General features: G+C 39.7%; 1 protein-coding gene across 3 annotated transcripts in view; it reads left to right on the plus strand.

Annotated features, from left to right (window-relative positions):
• The window catches only part of CASKIN2 (CASK interacting protein 2), a 1,742,750-nt gene that overhangs the window by 1,377,510 nt on the left and 351,119 nt on the right, over positions 1–14,121 (plus strand). For all 3 annotated transcript variants that reach the window (XM_044084941.1, XM_044084943.1, XM_044084942.1), the window contains one exon: positions 13,345–13,475. In XM_044084941.1, coding sequence (XP_043940876.1) covers positions 13,345–13,475 — 131 coding nt within the window. The remainder of the gene's footprint in view (positions 1–13,344; positions 13,476–14,121) is intronic.

A 14,121-nucleotide genomic window follows, 5' to 3' on the forward strand; every position in this document is an offset into this window, starting at 1 on the left:
TCCCAGTCTATATTAGGGTAATTGAAGTCACCTAGTATGATGGTGTTTGGTGATACATTTATCCCCTCTAGTGTTTTCAGGAAGGCCATGTGAGGTTCCTGAGTTTGTGAGGGTGGCCTGTAACATGCTACAATTTGCAGAGCAGTCTTGCCTATGGTTAATTGCACCTGGATGGTCTCCGATGCATCGTGCGTTGCCACCAGTCTTGAGGTGTGGGTGTCTTTGATGAATATGGATACCTCCCCTCCTTTCTTGGTATTGTCCGGATTTTGGGGCCGGACGCATGATAAGAGGTAAAACCTGATAGTGCTGGGGTGCTCTCAGGAGCCTTGAACCAGGTTTCTGTCACTGCACAGACATCGATGTTCTCCATACTGAGAAGGGCCTCGAGTCGTGCATTTTGAGATTTAGACTTCTGGCATTGAGCAGCATTACCCTTAGTTTTTCCTTTTTGTGTTCTAGGGTGGTAGGTTTAGAATTTGAGCCTTGCCTAAAAAGGCACTATGGGGTGGCAAGAGCCTTTGCCAATATCCGGAATCCCAGGGGTGACAGGTGCAAGCCGTCCCTTGCGAAGCAGCGTGGCTTGTCCAGCATGTCATCCCAGGCAGACAGACATTGGATCCCCTTTGAATGACACCAGAGTTTAAGCCAATTGTTAAAGCTGATCATCTTATCTCTGTATTGTGGCATCATTCTTGGTGAAGGTAGGATACTGCTCAAGGTCAGGGTCATACCTGCCTGGGCTACATAATCAGAGAGCTCCTCAATGTCTCTTTTCATGTAGTCCAAGGAGGTACGTCTCAGGTCGTTTACACCAGCGTGGACAATGATCGAGTCATATTTGTACCTGCTGTTGAGAGACCTGAGTGCTTGCGTTATGTGGCGGATTCTAGCCCGACAGGCAGCTTACTGTGACCTTCTCCTTACTCAATCTGGTGAGCGGGACGTCAGTGTGTCTGACTATGGAGTCACCAATGACTAGTGTGTCTGGCATTGTGTTTGGCCTTAAGGGCTGTGACTGTTTGACACTCTGACTGTGAGGTCTATGTGTTGCAGGTGTTGTGTTCTGAGGTGGTGGTTGTTTGGGTGTCTGCTTTGGTGGCCTCTGCTGTTTTGGTAGATTTTTGATCAGAGCTGCCGAGTATGTCTTTGTGTGTTTATGTGTATGATTTGAGGTTGTGATGGTACTATGTGAGACTGGATCTATAGTGTGTGTGGTAACCTTCTCCTCCTGACTGGTCTTGCCAGTCCTATGTTGAGAGAGCTCAGCCTCCAGTTTGGCCGTATAGTTGCATCTCTCGCATGTATTTGTGTTTTGTGGGAGGAGGAGAGGGTTGTCTGTGTACATGAGGCAATTGTAACATTGCCTCAATATTCCCAGGTTCACCAGCTGAGCAGGAGAGGACACTAGCAACTGATCCCTCGACATACTAGAAGGACTAGACAAAAACTTTAAAAGAGATTCGGGGCGTGGTGACCGAGAAATGGGGGTTTGCCTTTTGGGCTGCTATCTATTTGAGTGCCGTAACAAGGTAATAAGTACTGTAGGAGCAAGTGCTAGGTTTAACAGATAGAGAAAAGTCTACTTGGAGTCAAGTAGAGATGATCTTTTAGGTATTAGAGAAAGTGCTAGTAACAGGGATGCTTAAAGGTAAGATTGAAAAGAATGCACTCTGCAGTGTGCACTAGAGAAGTTAGATATGAAAGTAGGTAACTTGAGTTTTACCTGTTTAAAAGTTAAGGTTTAGTGGAGAGTTACTATTTTTAAAACAGCAAGATGGACTGAAAGGGGTGGTTACTTTTGTATTTTGGTACTATGAAATACTGTAGGATGGCCAATAAATTTAAATAATTGAAGGGTGGGATTTCAAAAGTGATGGTTTTGTGATTACTCACATAAGCCAGTGAAAGTAGAGAGAAATGAGATATATGGTCAGATTAACATAAGAGGCGTGCAACTAGAAAGACAGTGGTATTTAACAAGACAACTTAAATGGGTGGGAGGGAGGGGAAAAATTCTGCCTGACTCAGAACAGAGAGAGCTGTGGTCTCTTTTGAAGTTTTAATATGCTGTTAAACAGAATGCAAGCAAAACACAAGGTAAAGAAAACAAACTACAGTATTCAAAATATAGAAAGGCAATACAGAAATACAAAAAATAACAGCAAACTAACCTTTCCTTCACAGCAAAGTGTAGCAGAGTCTGGATGAGCCTTTCTGGTAAAGCCTGTTTGGTATCTACTTCTCAGATGTCCAAGCCAACACAAAGGAACTCTGGATGACAAAGTTTGCAAATGATTGCAAGTTGGGAGCCATTATTAACTCCCCAGGTGATGTTGACATCCTACAGAAAGGCCTCACTGAGACCAATGACTGGTGTCAGAAACATGGCCTTAAGCTCAGTGCCAAAAAATGTGTCATCATCCCCTTTGGGAAAAACCCAGTTCCCATGAATTACCACATCAATGGTAGTCCACTGAACACAGAAGGCGTTATAAGAGATCTGGGAACACAGGTTGACAGCAACCTCCCTTTTGACCACCACATTGCCACTGTGGTCAGAAAGTCCTTCTATGTGGCACATCTCATTACTAAGGGTTTTGCATCCAGGAAGAAAGAGGTCATTGTCTCCCTCTACTCTTCCCTCGTTAGGCCAATCATCAAGTACAGTGCCCCTTTTGGCATGTACCTCATTAAATACCTGCAACAACTGGAGAGGCTGCAGAAGTACCTCACAAAGAGGATCCTAGGCCTTAAACACTTGTCCTGTATGGACAGACTCAAAAAACTCCAACTATTCTTGCTCTCATATCACCTACTTAGAGGCGATCTTTGCTTGACTTACAAAGCCATGTCTGACCCAGCTCTGTTAGAAATGCTACATCTAAAGAAATCCCAATTCCTCCGCATCACACGGTCCAGAGACCTCAACTTCATTACCACAATCAACAGAACATGCTGGAGGGACACGTTCATAACCCAGAGACTGCCATTGCTGTGGAATAGACTTCCCATACATGTCAAACAGAGCACCTCACTGGCCCTCTTCAAGAGATACCTTGATGAGTGGATGGGAAATAGAAAATTCACCCCAGGGATGACTCCAATGGCTCTACTCGACAGAGGCACTGGGAACTAAGGATGTTCTTCGTGTTTCACTGTTGCAGTCATCACACTTGGGTTATCTGCCTGCAGGTAGCCCACAGTCAGCCCGAATACCAGAGACTTGTATTTCTGCTTTGGATGCTGTCGCTCCAGGACTGACGTCAGGGGTATAAAAACAGGCAGCCAATACCATTACACCAGTCTTTCTTGCCGAGGAGCCAGAAGCAGAAGCAGTTCGCAAGTGCCAGTCAGCCACTACCTGAATTTTCGTTTATGAATTTAATAATCCTGAAGTCTTCTAAAGCTAAGTACCCCAAAGGGGATCTTTTTTTCTTGCTCTAACCGATGTCAGAAAAAGTTAACAATTGTCTTGCCTGTGGAAAGCAAATACCTCACAGAGATTTTCATTCTTACTGTGTCACCTGTTTAGGTCCAGACCACGATGTCCCTCGCTGTTGGTTTTGTGCCTTATTTAACACCCGAACCATTCTTCGTTGGGCTCTCTGTCACTAAATTCTTTTGCTCTCCATCTCCGTATTCTGAAATGGCTTCGGTAAGCCATCCGACTACTGATATTCTGAAAAAACATAAAGATAAAGACAGAGACAGACCGCATTGGTTCAAAACTGCCGACGACGCTTCTGTTAAGCTAGTCACCAGTCCACCGGTATTCAGTGAAGCGCTTTCGCAGCCCCTGATGCCCACTTCAATGGATTCACAGGCCACTACTGAGACCCATTCGGAGTCCGGTATGCCACAAGACTCTTCATCGACTATGGAACCTACGGATGTCTCTACCTTGGATGGATCCGGAGCCGCTGAGCAGGCACTGTCTTCTGAGGCAGTTATTCACTCAACCGATGTTCGACTCAAACCAAGGACTTCTTTTTTAACCAAAACTACCGAGTTTCTTAGGCCCAGAGTAGACTACGCCTAGAAAACCGATGACTAAAGTGCATGCACCTGCTCCCATGCCACAAAAACAAATGCTTAGAATGGCTGAAGACCTTTTTACACTGATTGGGGGAAGGCAGCCTTCCCCCTGCTAAGAGACAAAGAGTACAGTCCCCTTCAGCTTCTGCAGACCAGGAGTCCAATGACTCTGAAATTTCTAATTATGAAGACATGCCCTTATCTGCTTATGAGGATTCAGATGCAGAGGAATCCATTCCCTCTGCCTCCCCTCCAGAGGATTTTTCTTTTGGTGAAACCTTGCATACCTTACGAGAGCATTTCCACTGGGAATGCCAAGACTATTCTCAGTCCAAAAAGAGACTCAGAGAATTTCTAGAGCTGCCTCAGCACAGGCCCTTAGCAATTCCCCTGTCCTGGATGTTGTGGATGATGTTTGTATCGAATCCAGTCTTACTCCTGACACTTCACCTCCTGACCCTAGGAAATCAGACAGGTTCTACAAAGTACCTGACACTCACAAATTTCTTTTCAAAAATCCTACTGCTGACGCAGACATCATTTCCCAGGGGCCTAAAGGTATCAAGGACACCTTCAGACAGGGATTCCAGAGCTTTGGACAAATGGGGTAAGAAGTTATATACCTCTGCAACTCTTGCTATTAGAGTGTTGAATTGTCAGTTTCACATGCTGAAGTATCAGCAACATATTATGGAACTTATTAAACAAAAAGTGGCAACCTTTTCATAAGTGCAGAAAATAAGTGCAGAAAATAAAGAATTGCAGGAGCTTATGCACTCTGCAAGCCAAGTCAGCAAGCATACTTTGCAGTGTGGCTTTGATGCCCTAGAAGCATCTTGCCGGGCAGCTGTCACTGGCTCTGTACTGAGAAGACATGCTTGGCTGAAGGAGCAGACCTTTAGACCATGTCATATCAAAGTTACTAGACACTCCTTTGAATAAGGACTGTTTAGCACCAAAGCAGAAGAGGTTCTTAAAAAGATGGAAGAAAAAGCTAAGTCTATGCAGACTGTTAAAGAATTCTTACAAGTGCAACCCCCTAGATGCTGTAGGCATTGCCCTTCCAAACACTGGTCCTTTCCAGCCCCCTCCAGGCCTTTTCAAACCAGACCAGGGGAAGCAGACCACCCAGACTTCAGTCTCAGGGTGAGCAGAGATCTAAACAATGGAGTGCCCCCACTTCTAAAACAGGGAGTGGTAAGCCACCTCCTTACAGAAAATGCTCACAATGACTTCTTTACTCCACTCCCCAGCCCTGCCCAATTGCTTGTGCCCTTAGGAGGAAAACTTGCCCTTCATGCAAATAACTGGATGTCCATCATTCAGGACCAGTGGGTCCTTAACATTGTATCCCAGGGGTACAAATTTTATTTCCATTCACTGCCAACCCCAAGCGGATTTCCAGACCTTCCCCCAAACCAGTGGGCAGAGGCTCAAAACCAAGTACTTTCCCTGCTCAATATCAGAGCTGTTCAGCCAGTTCCAGTAGCACAGAGGGGTCATGGATTCTACTCCAGACTCTTCCTGGTACCCAGGAAAGAGGGCTCTTGGCATCCAATCCGGGATCTTTCCATTCTCAACACCTTCCTAGTGGTATCAAAATTCAAAATGCTTACCCTGCAACAGCTTTTTTCTCTACTAGCCAAGGATGCCTGGTTAGTCACCCTAGACTTAAAAGACGCCTATCTGCATACCCCCATAAGGAATTCATGCAGGGAGTATCTACGTTTCAGGGCAGGGTCTATGCATTATCAGTTCTCTGCACTTACCTTTGGCTTATCTACTGTGCACAGAGTATTCACAAAATGCCTGGCTCCATCCATTGCATACTGCAGGCAGAGAAATATCCAAATGTACCCATACTTGGACGACTGGCTGATTCAGGCGGACAGTCAGGAATTGCTGCTGCAGCACCTGACATTTGTGAAAATTTTTCTCACTTCCTTGGGGTACACCATCAACGAAAAGAAATCAAAACTGGTACCCAGTCAAAAGACTGTATTCCTGGGAGCAAGCTTGGACACAGCTTCCCAGATGGCATTCCTCACCTCAGAAAAACAAGTCTATCTGACAGACTACTTCAAACAAATGGCCACCAGAACCCAGCTATCTGCAAGAAAAATACTGCAAGCCCTAGGGTTCATGGTCTCATGTGTACTGTTGATTCCATATGCAAGACTGCATATGAGGAAACTCCAGTGGTACTTAAAAAGTCTTTGGTGCCAACATTCTCAAGACCTGGAAACCATTCTCAGGACCTGTAACAAAATTCCACTCCTAGAGCCAATAACCTACGACCACAGTTGAAGAAACAGGTTTATTAATCCACAGGTCACAATTCACAAGTGTAATCCACAGAGTCACTGTATAAACCACAACAGGTCTGTATAAAACACAACAGGTCAAGTGCTTTCGTCAATAGACTTCGTCAGAACAGCTCAAAACTTGTGCAATCAACCCTTTTATATAAAAAAAAACTGCCATCAATTAAATTAAACAATCCTGAATTAAAGTGACAGTGTTATTCTAAAAGTTACAAAAACAAATAAAAGTCTGCAAGTCACTCAAAATATAGTATATACAATGTGTATACATCTATGTTAAAAATATATAAAAAATGTATATAATGAACTGTTTAATTGTGTTGAAATGATGGAATATGTTGTTTACATTGTTTCCAGGATGAACTAATAATAAAATAATAAAAATATGTATAAAAAATGTATACAAAAATATATATATATATTTATATAAAAAGTGTTAAATAATAGAAGCCTCTAGGGTATTTTAAAGTTTAGTTGCCCGATACCTCAGTTCAGGCTTTAAACTAATGTGTTCATTAATCCCTGGAGCTACAGTGGCATTTAATCTAAGTTGCCACCTTCTGCTCTAAGCAGTTGATAAGCCCAGTCACCTCCCCTGATGTTCTTGGCCACCACCTCCAAAATCCCAAACCGAAAGTAATGGTTTGGATAATTGGCAATATGTTTACAAAGGGCATTATTATCGTCCTTCCTTAAAATACTGTACTTGTGTTCATAAATACTCCTATTTAGTTTTCTTTCTGTTTTCCCTACGTAAAAATATCCGCAGGCCTATCAGACAGCCAGGTACACCAAGCCCATGGTAGTACATGTACCTGCAACAAAGTTGACAGCAATCTTGTAGGGCCCAAGTTCCACTGATGGAGTGTCAATTATAAATTTACAATGTTCAAAAGCCCCACATTTAGTAGTTCCTTTTTTATAACCTTTTTTATCCAGAATTTGATTTAACAATAATTTTTTTAGGTTTCTGTTAACCCTATATGTAAAAAAGGCTCATCTCCTAAAACTTCCAATAATTCTGTATTCCCTTTAAACATTACCCAATTGTTTTTAATAATGTTTTTGACTCCAAGTGAAATTTCCCCATATGTTAATACCATCGTCTGTGTAAAATCCTTATCTTGACTGGGGGTTTGGTTAACTATACCCTCCTCATCACCAAGAAGTGGCTTGAACCTAGTACCCCATTCACCAAACACCTGGTCCCTAATGTTATTAATAAAATCCGAGGGATAGCCCCTAGCTCTAAACATACTAGCTAATAGATCCATTTCTGACCTAACCAAGTCTAAATTCGAACACATTCGGGCTACACGAACCATTTGTCCCTTTACAATGTTCCTCTTAATAAAAGTTGGATGGCTACTTGTAAATTCAAGGTAGCCATTCGAAAATGTTGGTTTTCTGTACACACATGATTCAAAACAATTGGACCTCACATCCTTAGTTATTCTAACATCTAAATAGTTGATATGGGAATTCCCACTATTTCCAGTGAATTTAAAATAATCGCATAGTCCGTTAAGGAAATCAAGAAATTTTTCATGTATTTCACCCCCTTTCCATAAAATAAAGAGGTCGTCTAGAAATCTAAGGTATACTAACCATTGTTCGTTAAAAGGTGGTTTGAAAACAAAAACAGTTTCTCACCTATACATAACAAGGTTGGCAAATAAAGGGGCACAGCTGTTACCCATTGCCACTCCTTTTGTCGAAAAAAATTTCCACCAAAACTGAAAAAATTATTTTTAAGGATCACTTCCATAAGCTCAATAATGAAATTAATCATAGTGTTACTTAGGCTAGTTTTCTCTACCAACACCTCGTGAAAAAATTCTAATCCCTTATCATGGGGTATGGAGGTGAATAGGTTGACCACGTCTGTTGTGGAGAAACTGACATCCTTGTAATAGTCTCTCTTGATTCTCCGTAGAAAATCCCATGAATCAACCAAAATATGGTTAATGGGAGCCAAGGCATTCCTTACTGTACGGTCAATAAAAACACCCAAGGGGTAAGTTATACTATTCTGACTGGATATAATTAATCTGTAAGGGGGTTCAAAAATATCCTTGTGCGTTTTTGGAATACCAAAAGCCATGGGGATGGTGGGGTGGTCAGCATTAAGGAAATTGAAAATGTCTTCGTTAATTGCCCCTTGGTACAATGAATCCTCCAGAAGTAACTTGATATTTCTGTAAGAAATGTTAATTTCATTCCTGGAAACACATTCATATTTTGTTTCATCCTGTAACATGCAGAAAATTCTATTATTGTAATCTTCAGTATTGGCTATCACCATACCCCCACCCTTATCAGGTTTCATGAATATAAGGTTAACATCACCTCTAAAAACCATCCAATAATTGTTTTTCAGCTTTAGTTAAATTAAATACCTTTGACCTATGTTTCCTTAAATTCCGATAAATCTCCTGTGAACATACATTTTCAAAGGAACTCAATAAAGGGTGTAAGGGCGGGTTAAAACAACTCTTCTTCCTAACACTAGATCTCATACTACTATTATTGTAGTGTGAGTCTTTGAATAAAAATTTTAAATTCAACTTTCTCACAAATATTTTTAATTCAATCAAGGTGTCACAAACATTCTCTCTAGTAGCAGGTACAAATTTGATCCCCTTCATAAGAAGATGAAATAATTCTTTGTTGATCTCGATTCCTGCATAATTGAAAATGTTGAAACCTTTATATGTGTGTAGTAAACCATCATGCTTAACCGTGATAATCTCCTGGACCCCATAACCAGGACATTCATCACTGGCCAAAACTGGTGATAACTGTTCTTTCTCCAACCTATTTGATTCCTGTAACTGTTCCGTCTCGCCCCTCCCCCTGTGGCCCCTAAAAAAACATTATTTTCATCCCTATATTTATTTTTATCCTGCAACCTTGCTGACCTTCTTGGGGGGGGGGGTATTCTGAATCATACAAATTATTGTTGTTAGTATGTCTGGGACCTGGTGTAACCCTATGGGGATTACACTAGTCTGCTGATGGTTTAACACTTCTTCCCCTTCTATATAGGCCTTAGGGAATGGGTATGCAAGGTTGTGTTTGTACTCATATTCATCCCTTAACAACTTTTTCTTCTTTCTTTCAATGTTAATATTCACATCATTCTCAACCCTATCAAACAGTCCATTATATCTATGGTTATACTTAATAAAACTACTATCAGTTAAAATTACATTATTTAATTCATCAATTTCTTTTAAAAACTCGTCAATTCTTTTGTTATTAATATTTAAAATAAACTCTATTAATTCCATACCATGTCTATCAAACATTTCCACTAGTTCCTCATATTCAGGTTGTCCCTTCTTAACACCATTAGGGAACCTGAAAACCCGTAACCCTTTAGGTGCTCTTCTTTTTTCCAAACATTCATTAAGATATGCATTGTCACACTGAAGTGCACAAACTTTATGCATTTTAACCTCCAGAGTAACTAACCTTGAGTCAATACTATTAGTCCCTTCAGCATTGTTGTTTCTAAAGAAAAGATGATCGTTTTTAACCCAATCCCTCAAACGATCATGTGTCTGAAGGAATCCTTGACTTCCTACCCTGGGTAGCATTTCGTTCATGTTAGCTGAGGTCTCAGACACGTTGTCAGTACTGCAGACCCCTTGATTTACCCTACCAGCAGTCTTAAATGTCATTTCCCTTACTTCCCGGTTACTACACCCATTCGCTCCACCAGAAACCGGAAGTAAAGGGTTTTGTATTTTAAAAGCGGCTTCCTGTAACTCGGAAACCTTATTTGTAAGGTTTAAAATAAGTTTCATCATATGGTCACCTGCATCGTTAACCTGCTGTCCACAGGGAAAAGGAAAGTTGTCTAACTCATCCTCAAAAACCGGAGAAAGTCCGTTGTCATCCATTACGGGTCTAGGTGGCTCACCACACCAAAAAACAACCAGGAAGTCAGCACGGTGTGATAAAAGAGTGGCAAGCAACACAAATAACAAAATTCCACTCCTAGAGCCAATAACATATGACCACAGTTGAAGTAACAGGTTTATTAATCCACAGGTCACAATTCACAAGTGTAATACACAAAGAGTCACTATATAAACCACAACAGGTCTGTATAAAACACAACAGGTCAAGCGCTTTCGTCAATAGACTTCATCAGAACAGCTCAAAACTTGTGCAATCAACCCTTTTATATAAAAAACTGCCATCAATTAAATTAAGTAAACAACACAAGGCCAGCAATATACGATCCAGAAGTAATAAAAATAGAATGATTAAATCAAAAACATGTAAATAGCTGAATAATAAACCTTTTATTAAACAGACCGGTTTCGGCAACCAATGCCTTCTTCAGTGTATGAACAGTTCACCAAAAATACAATCCATTTATAGACACACCCCACCTGAGAGACAAATGGAGAATGCAACCAATAAATAATTAGAGAAAGAACACAAAATATAACCTGCAGTAATGCATGATAGTAAATGCAGTCATGACTTAACAATATGTAACAAATATAACATATATATAGGGAATTGAAAAATAAAAGATAGAAAATATATTCTGAACTAACCCCCACATACTGAATTATAAAACATGAATGTAAATAGTATAGCATAACTCAGAATCTAGTTATGCTAAAGACATATATCATAAATGCTGTCATAACCAAAGAATCACACCCAAAGCATGAAAAAAAAAGTGCAATGATGGTTCCTAACAGAAAAAATGTGGTTAGCAAATAATGATGTAGCCGAATTGGAAAATCCATGCTTAGTCCAATGTTCCAATATAGTTCCTGCAGCTGTGATCGAAGCAGGTATGTCGATATGCCTATGGCTGTCTTTCATCGGATCCTATATGACACATTCGAAAAACTGTAGAGAAATATGAGAGATAGAGGCATACAGATTACTATAAATCAATATTCATGAAATTCATGATGTAAACAAGATATATATATCATTTACTATGAACAGAAAATAAGCTGTACCAACCTATATCCCCATGTTTACAAATGGTCATTCAATCCAGGAGGGAATAAAGCGCCCAATGTAATGATCCAATGTTGTTCCTTGTGAGTAAGTATTCTGTGCCATCCCTGGGGATTACTGCGGTCCCCCAGAATTCTATCAATGATTACAAATGAAAACTGTGCTTCAGGATGTTTCAAAACATGCCTGTATAAGGCATTGGTTTCCTTCCTGGTTTTAATGTCTGATCTATGTTCGTTGATGCGTGTTCTGAGTGGTCTAGAAGTTTGGCCTACATAGAAAGCTTGACACCGACATGTTGCCAAATAGACCACCCAACTGCTGCTACAGTTGCCAAATATTCTGCATTGGTACACTTTACTGGTATTGCGACTACTAAATTCCTTGCTCTTATTTATTTGTTTACATGAACCACAATGGCCACATGGGAATGTGCCTACTAATATATCCCCAGACATAGTCATTTGTTGGTGTATCGCTCCTTGTGTTTTTTACTTGATTGCTTTGGCCGCGCATCTACCTACCTGCATAGCATCATGTTGGGTTATCAATTAAATTAAACAATCCTGAATTAAAGTGACAGTGTTATTCTAAAAGTTACAAAAACAAATAAAAGTCTGCATGTCACTCAAAATATAGTATATACAATGTGTATACATCTATGTTAAAAAAATATATAAAAAATGTATATAATGAACTGTTTAATTGTGTTGAAATGATGGAAAATGTTGTTTACATTGTTTCCAGGACGAACTAATAATAAAATAATAAAAAATTATGTATAAAAAATATATATATAAAATATATATATATATATATATATATATATATATATATATATATATATAAAGTGTTAAATAATAGAAGCCTCTAGGGTATTTCAAAGTTTAGTTGCCCGATACCTCAGTTCAGGCTTTAAACTAATTGTTCATTAATTCGTGGAGCTACAGTGGCATTTAATCTAAGTTGCCACCTTACTTCTGCTCTAAGCAGTTGATTAGCCTAGTCGCCTCCCCTGATGTTCTTGGCCACCACCTCCAAAATCCCAAACCGAAAGTAATGGTTTGGGTAATTGGCAATATGTTTATAAAGGACATTATTATTGTCCTTCCTTAAAATACTGTACATGTGTTCATAAATTCTCCTATTTAGTTTTCTTTCTGTTTTCCCTACGTAAAAATATCCACAGGCCTGACAGCCAGCCAGGTACACCAAGCCCGTGGTAGTACTTGTACCTGCAACAAAGTTGACAGCGATCTTGTAGGGCCCAAGTTCCACTGATGGAGTGTCAGTTATAAATTTACAATGTTCACAAGCCCCACATTTAATAGTTCCTTTTTTATAACCTTTTTTATCCAGAATTTGAGGACCAATGAATGCGAAAGCAATGAGAATTCTAGTTTTTTTTATTCAAATTTGGTAACCAGGAAAAAACACAGATAACAGCTGACCTATCTCAGTCTTACCTCATCCAAAATAGTAATACATTTTGCATGTTATTTTGAGCTGCTGTGGTAAGGTATAAAAGTGTATTAATCACATTGTAAGTAAAATTAAGGTAATCTATCCCTGTTTTTTACAGGAGTGGGTGTCTAAATTGATATCCTTGGTTTAAGCTATAGACATGTTTTAAAGCAGATAGTTTTGAAAAAATACGACAGAAAGACATAGAAAGTTATAATTTTCTTGTATTTGTAAAGTCATTAACTTTTTTTTTCTATTAGCAAATGCTTTTGTTTGGAGAAAAAGTCAACGTGTGCAAGCAGTTAACCATGAGAAGGCTTAACAGTCTGCTCTTTTTTTTCTCATTACCAACTGCTTTTTTTTAGATATGAGCTGTCTCGAGGTGCAAGAAATTGATCACATAGTTTGAGCAATGCTAAATTTAGTTTGTTAAGAAGAGTCAAGCTTGCAGCTTCAATAGTTTTCCTGTAATTAAACTTTTAGAATGCTAACTTTTTGTTTTAAAATTCAATCCTGCCAGGTAGCGCAGCTTCTCCTAAACAGCAATGTGTGTGTTGCCTTGCTTGAGGGACAGTCCAAAGATGGCAGTGATATTAACTTTACCACACCCCTACACCTAGCAGCCAGGAATGGCCACAAAGAAGTCATAAGGTAAGCATGGAATCCATGATAGCATGCTTTAAACTACATTAATCTATATCTATCAATTTTGGCAACACCTTTGCAATTCTCTTAGCTTAGTTGTAACTGTAATTTACTTTATTAATTTGTCACACAAATTTTCAAATGATTCATGTTTTAAGAAACTACAATAAACTCTCAGTTAACCGGAACTCAGGCAACCAGCATTCTGAAGCAACCGGCAAAAAAGATTGAAGAAATACAGTACAATTTTCATGTGTTGCACTTTTCTGTTTTCCCCCACAGAAACATACCTTATGTTTTTAGAGTTTCAGAGTTTTAAAATGGAAGATAGGAATAAATTCCCTCTCTCGCCACCTGAGAACAAGTCAAACCAAACAAATAGCATAGCGTACAGTATTAGTCAGGCCTATTTTTAATAGTAACTCTCAAGCAACCAGAAACTACGGTTATCTGGCATCTACCAATCCCCATGGGAACTGGGAGTTTACTGTAGTAACGAATCTCCAGTGCCTCTCTAAACCAGAACATAACCATCCTGCGAATGATCTGATACTACTATAGGATACTTCCTGACTTCATTTACTAAATGTACATGTTCAGTCATTGTTCATATTTTATCTCTATGAGACCTTGTGTGATATCTACTTGACCT

The sequence above is a fragment of the Protopterus annectens genome, chromosome 10.part0, assembly GCF_019279795.1.
Source record: "Protopterus annectens isolate FY-2018-M chromosome 10.part0, PAN1.0, whole genome shotgun sequence".
NCBI classification, from domain to species: Eukaryota; Metazoa; Chordata; order Ceratodontiformes; family Protopteridae; genus Protopterus; species Protopterus annectens.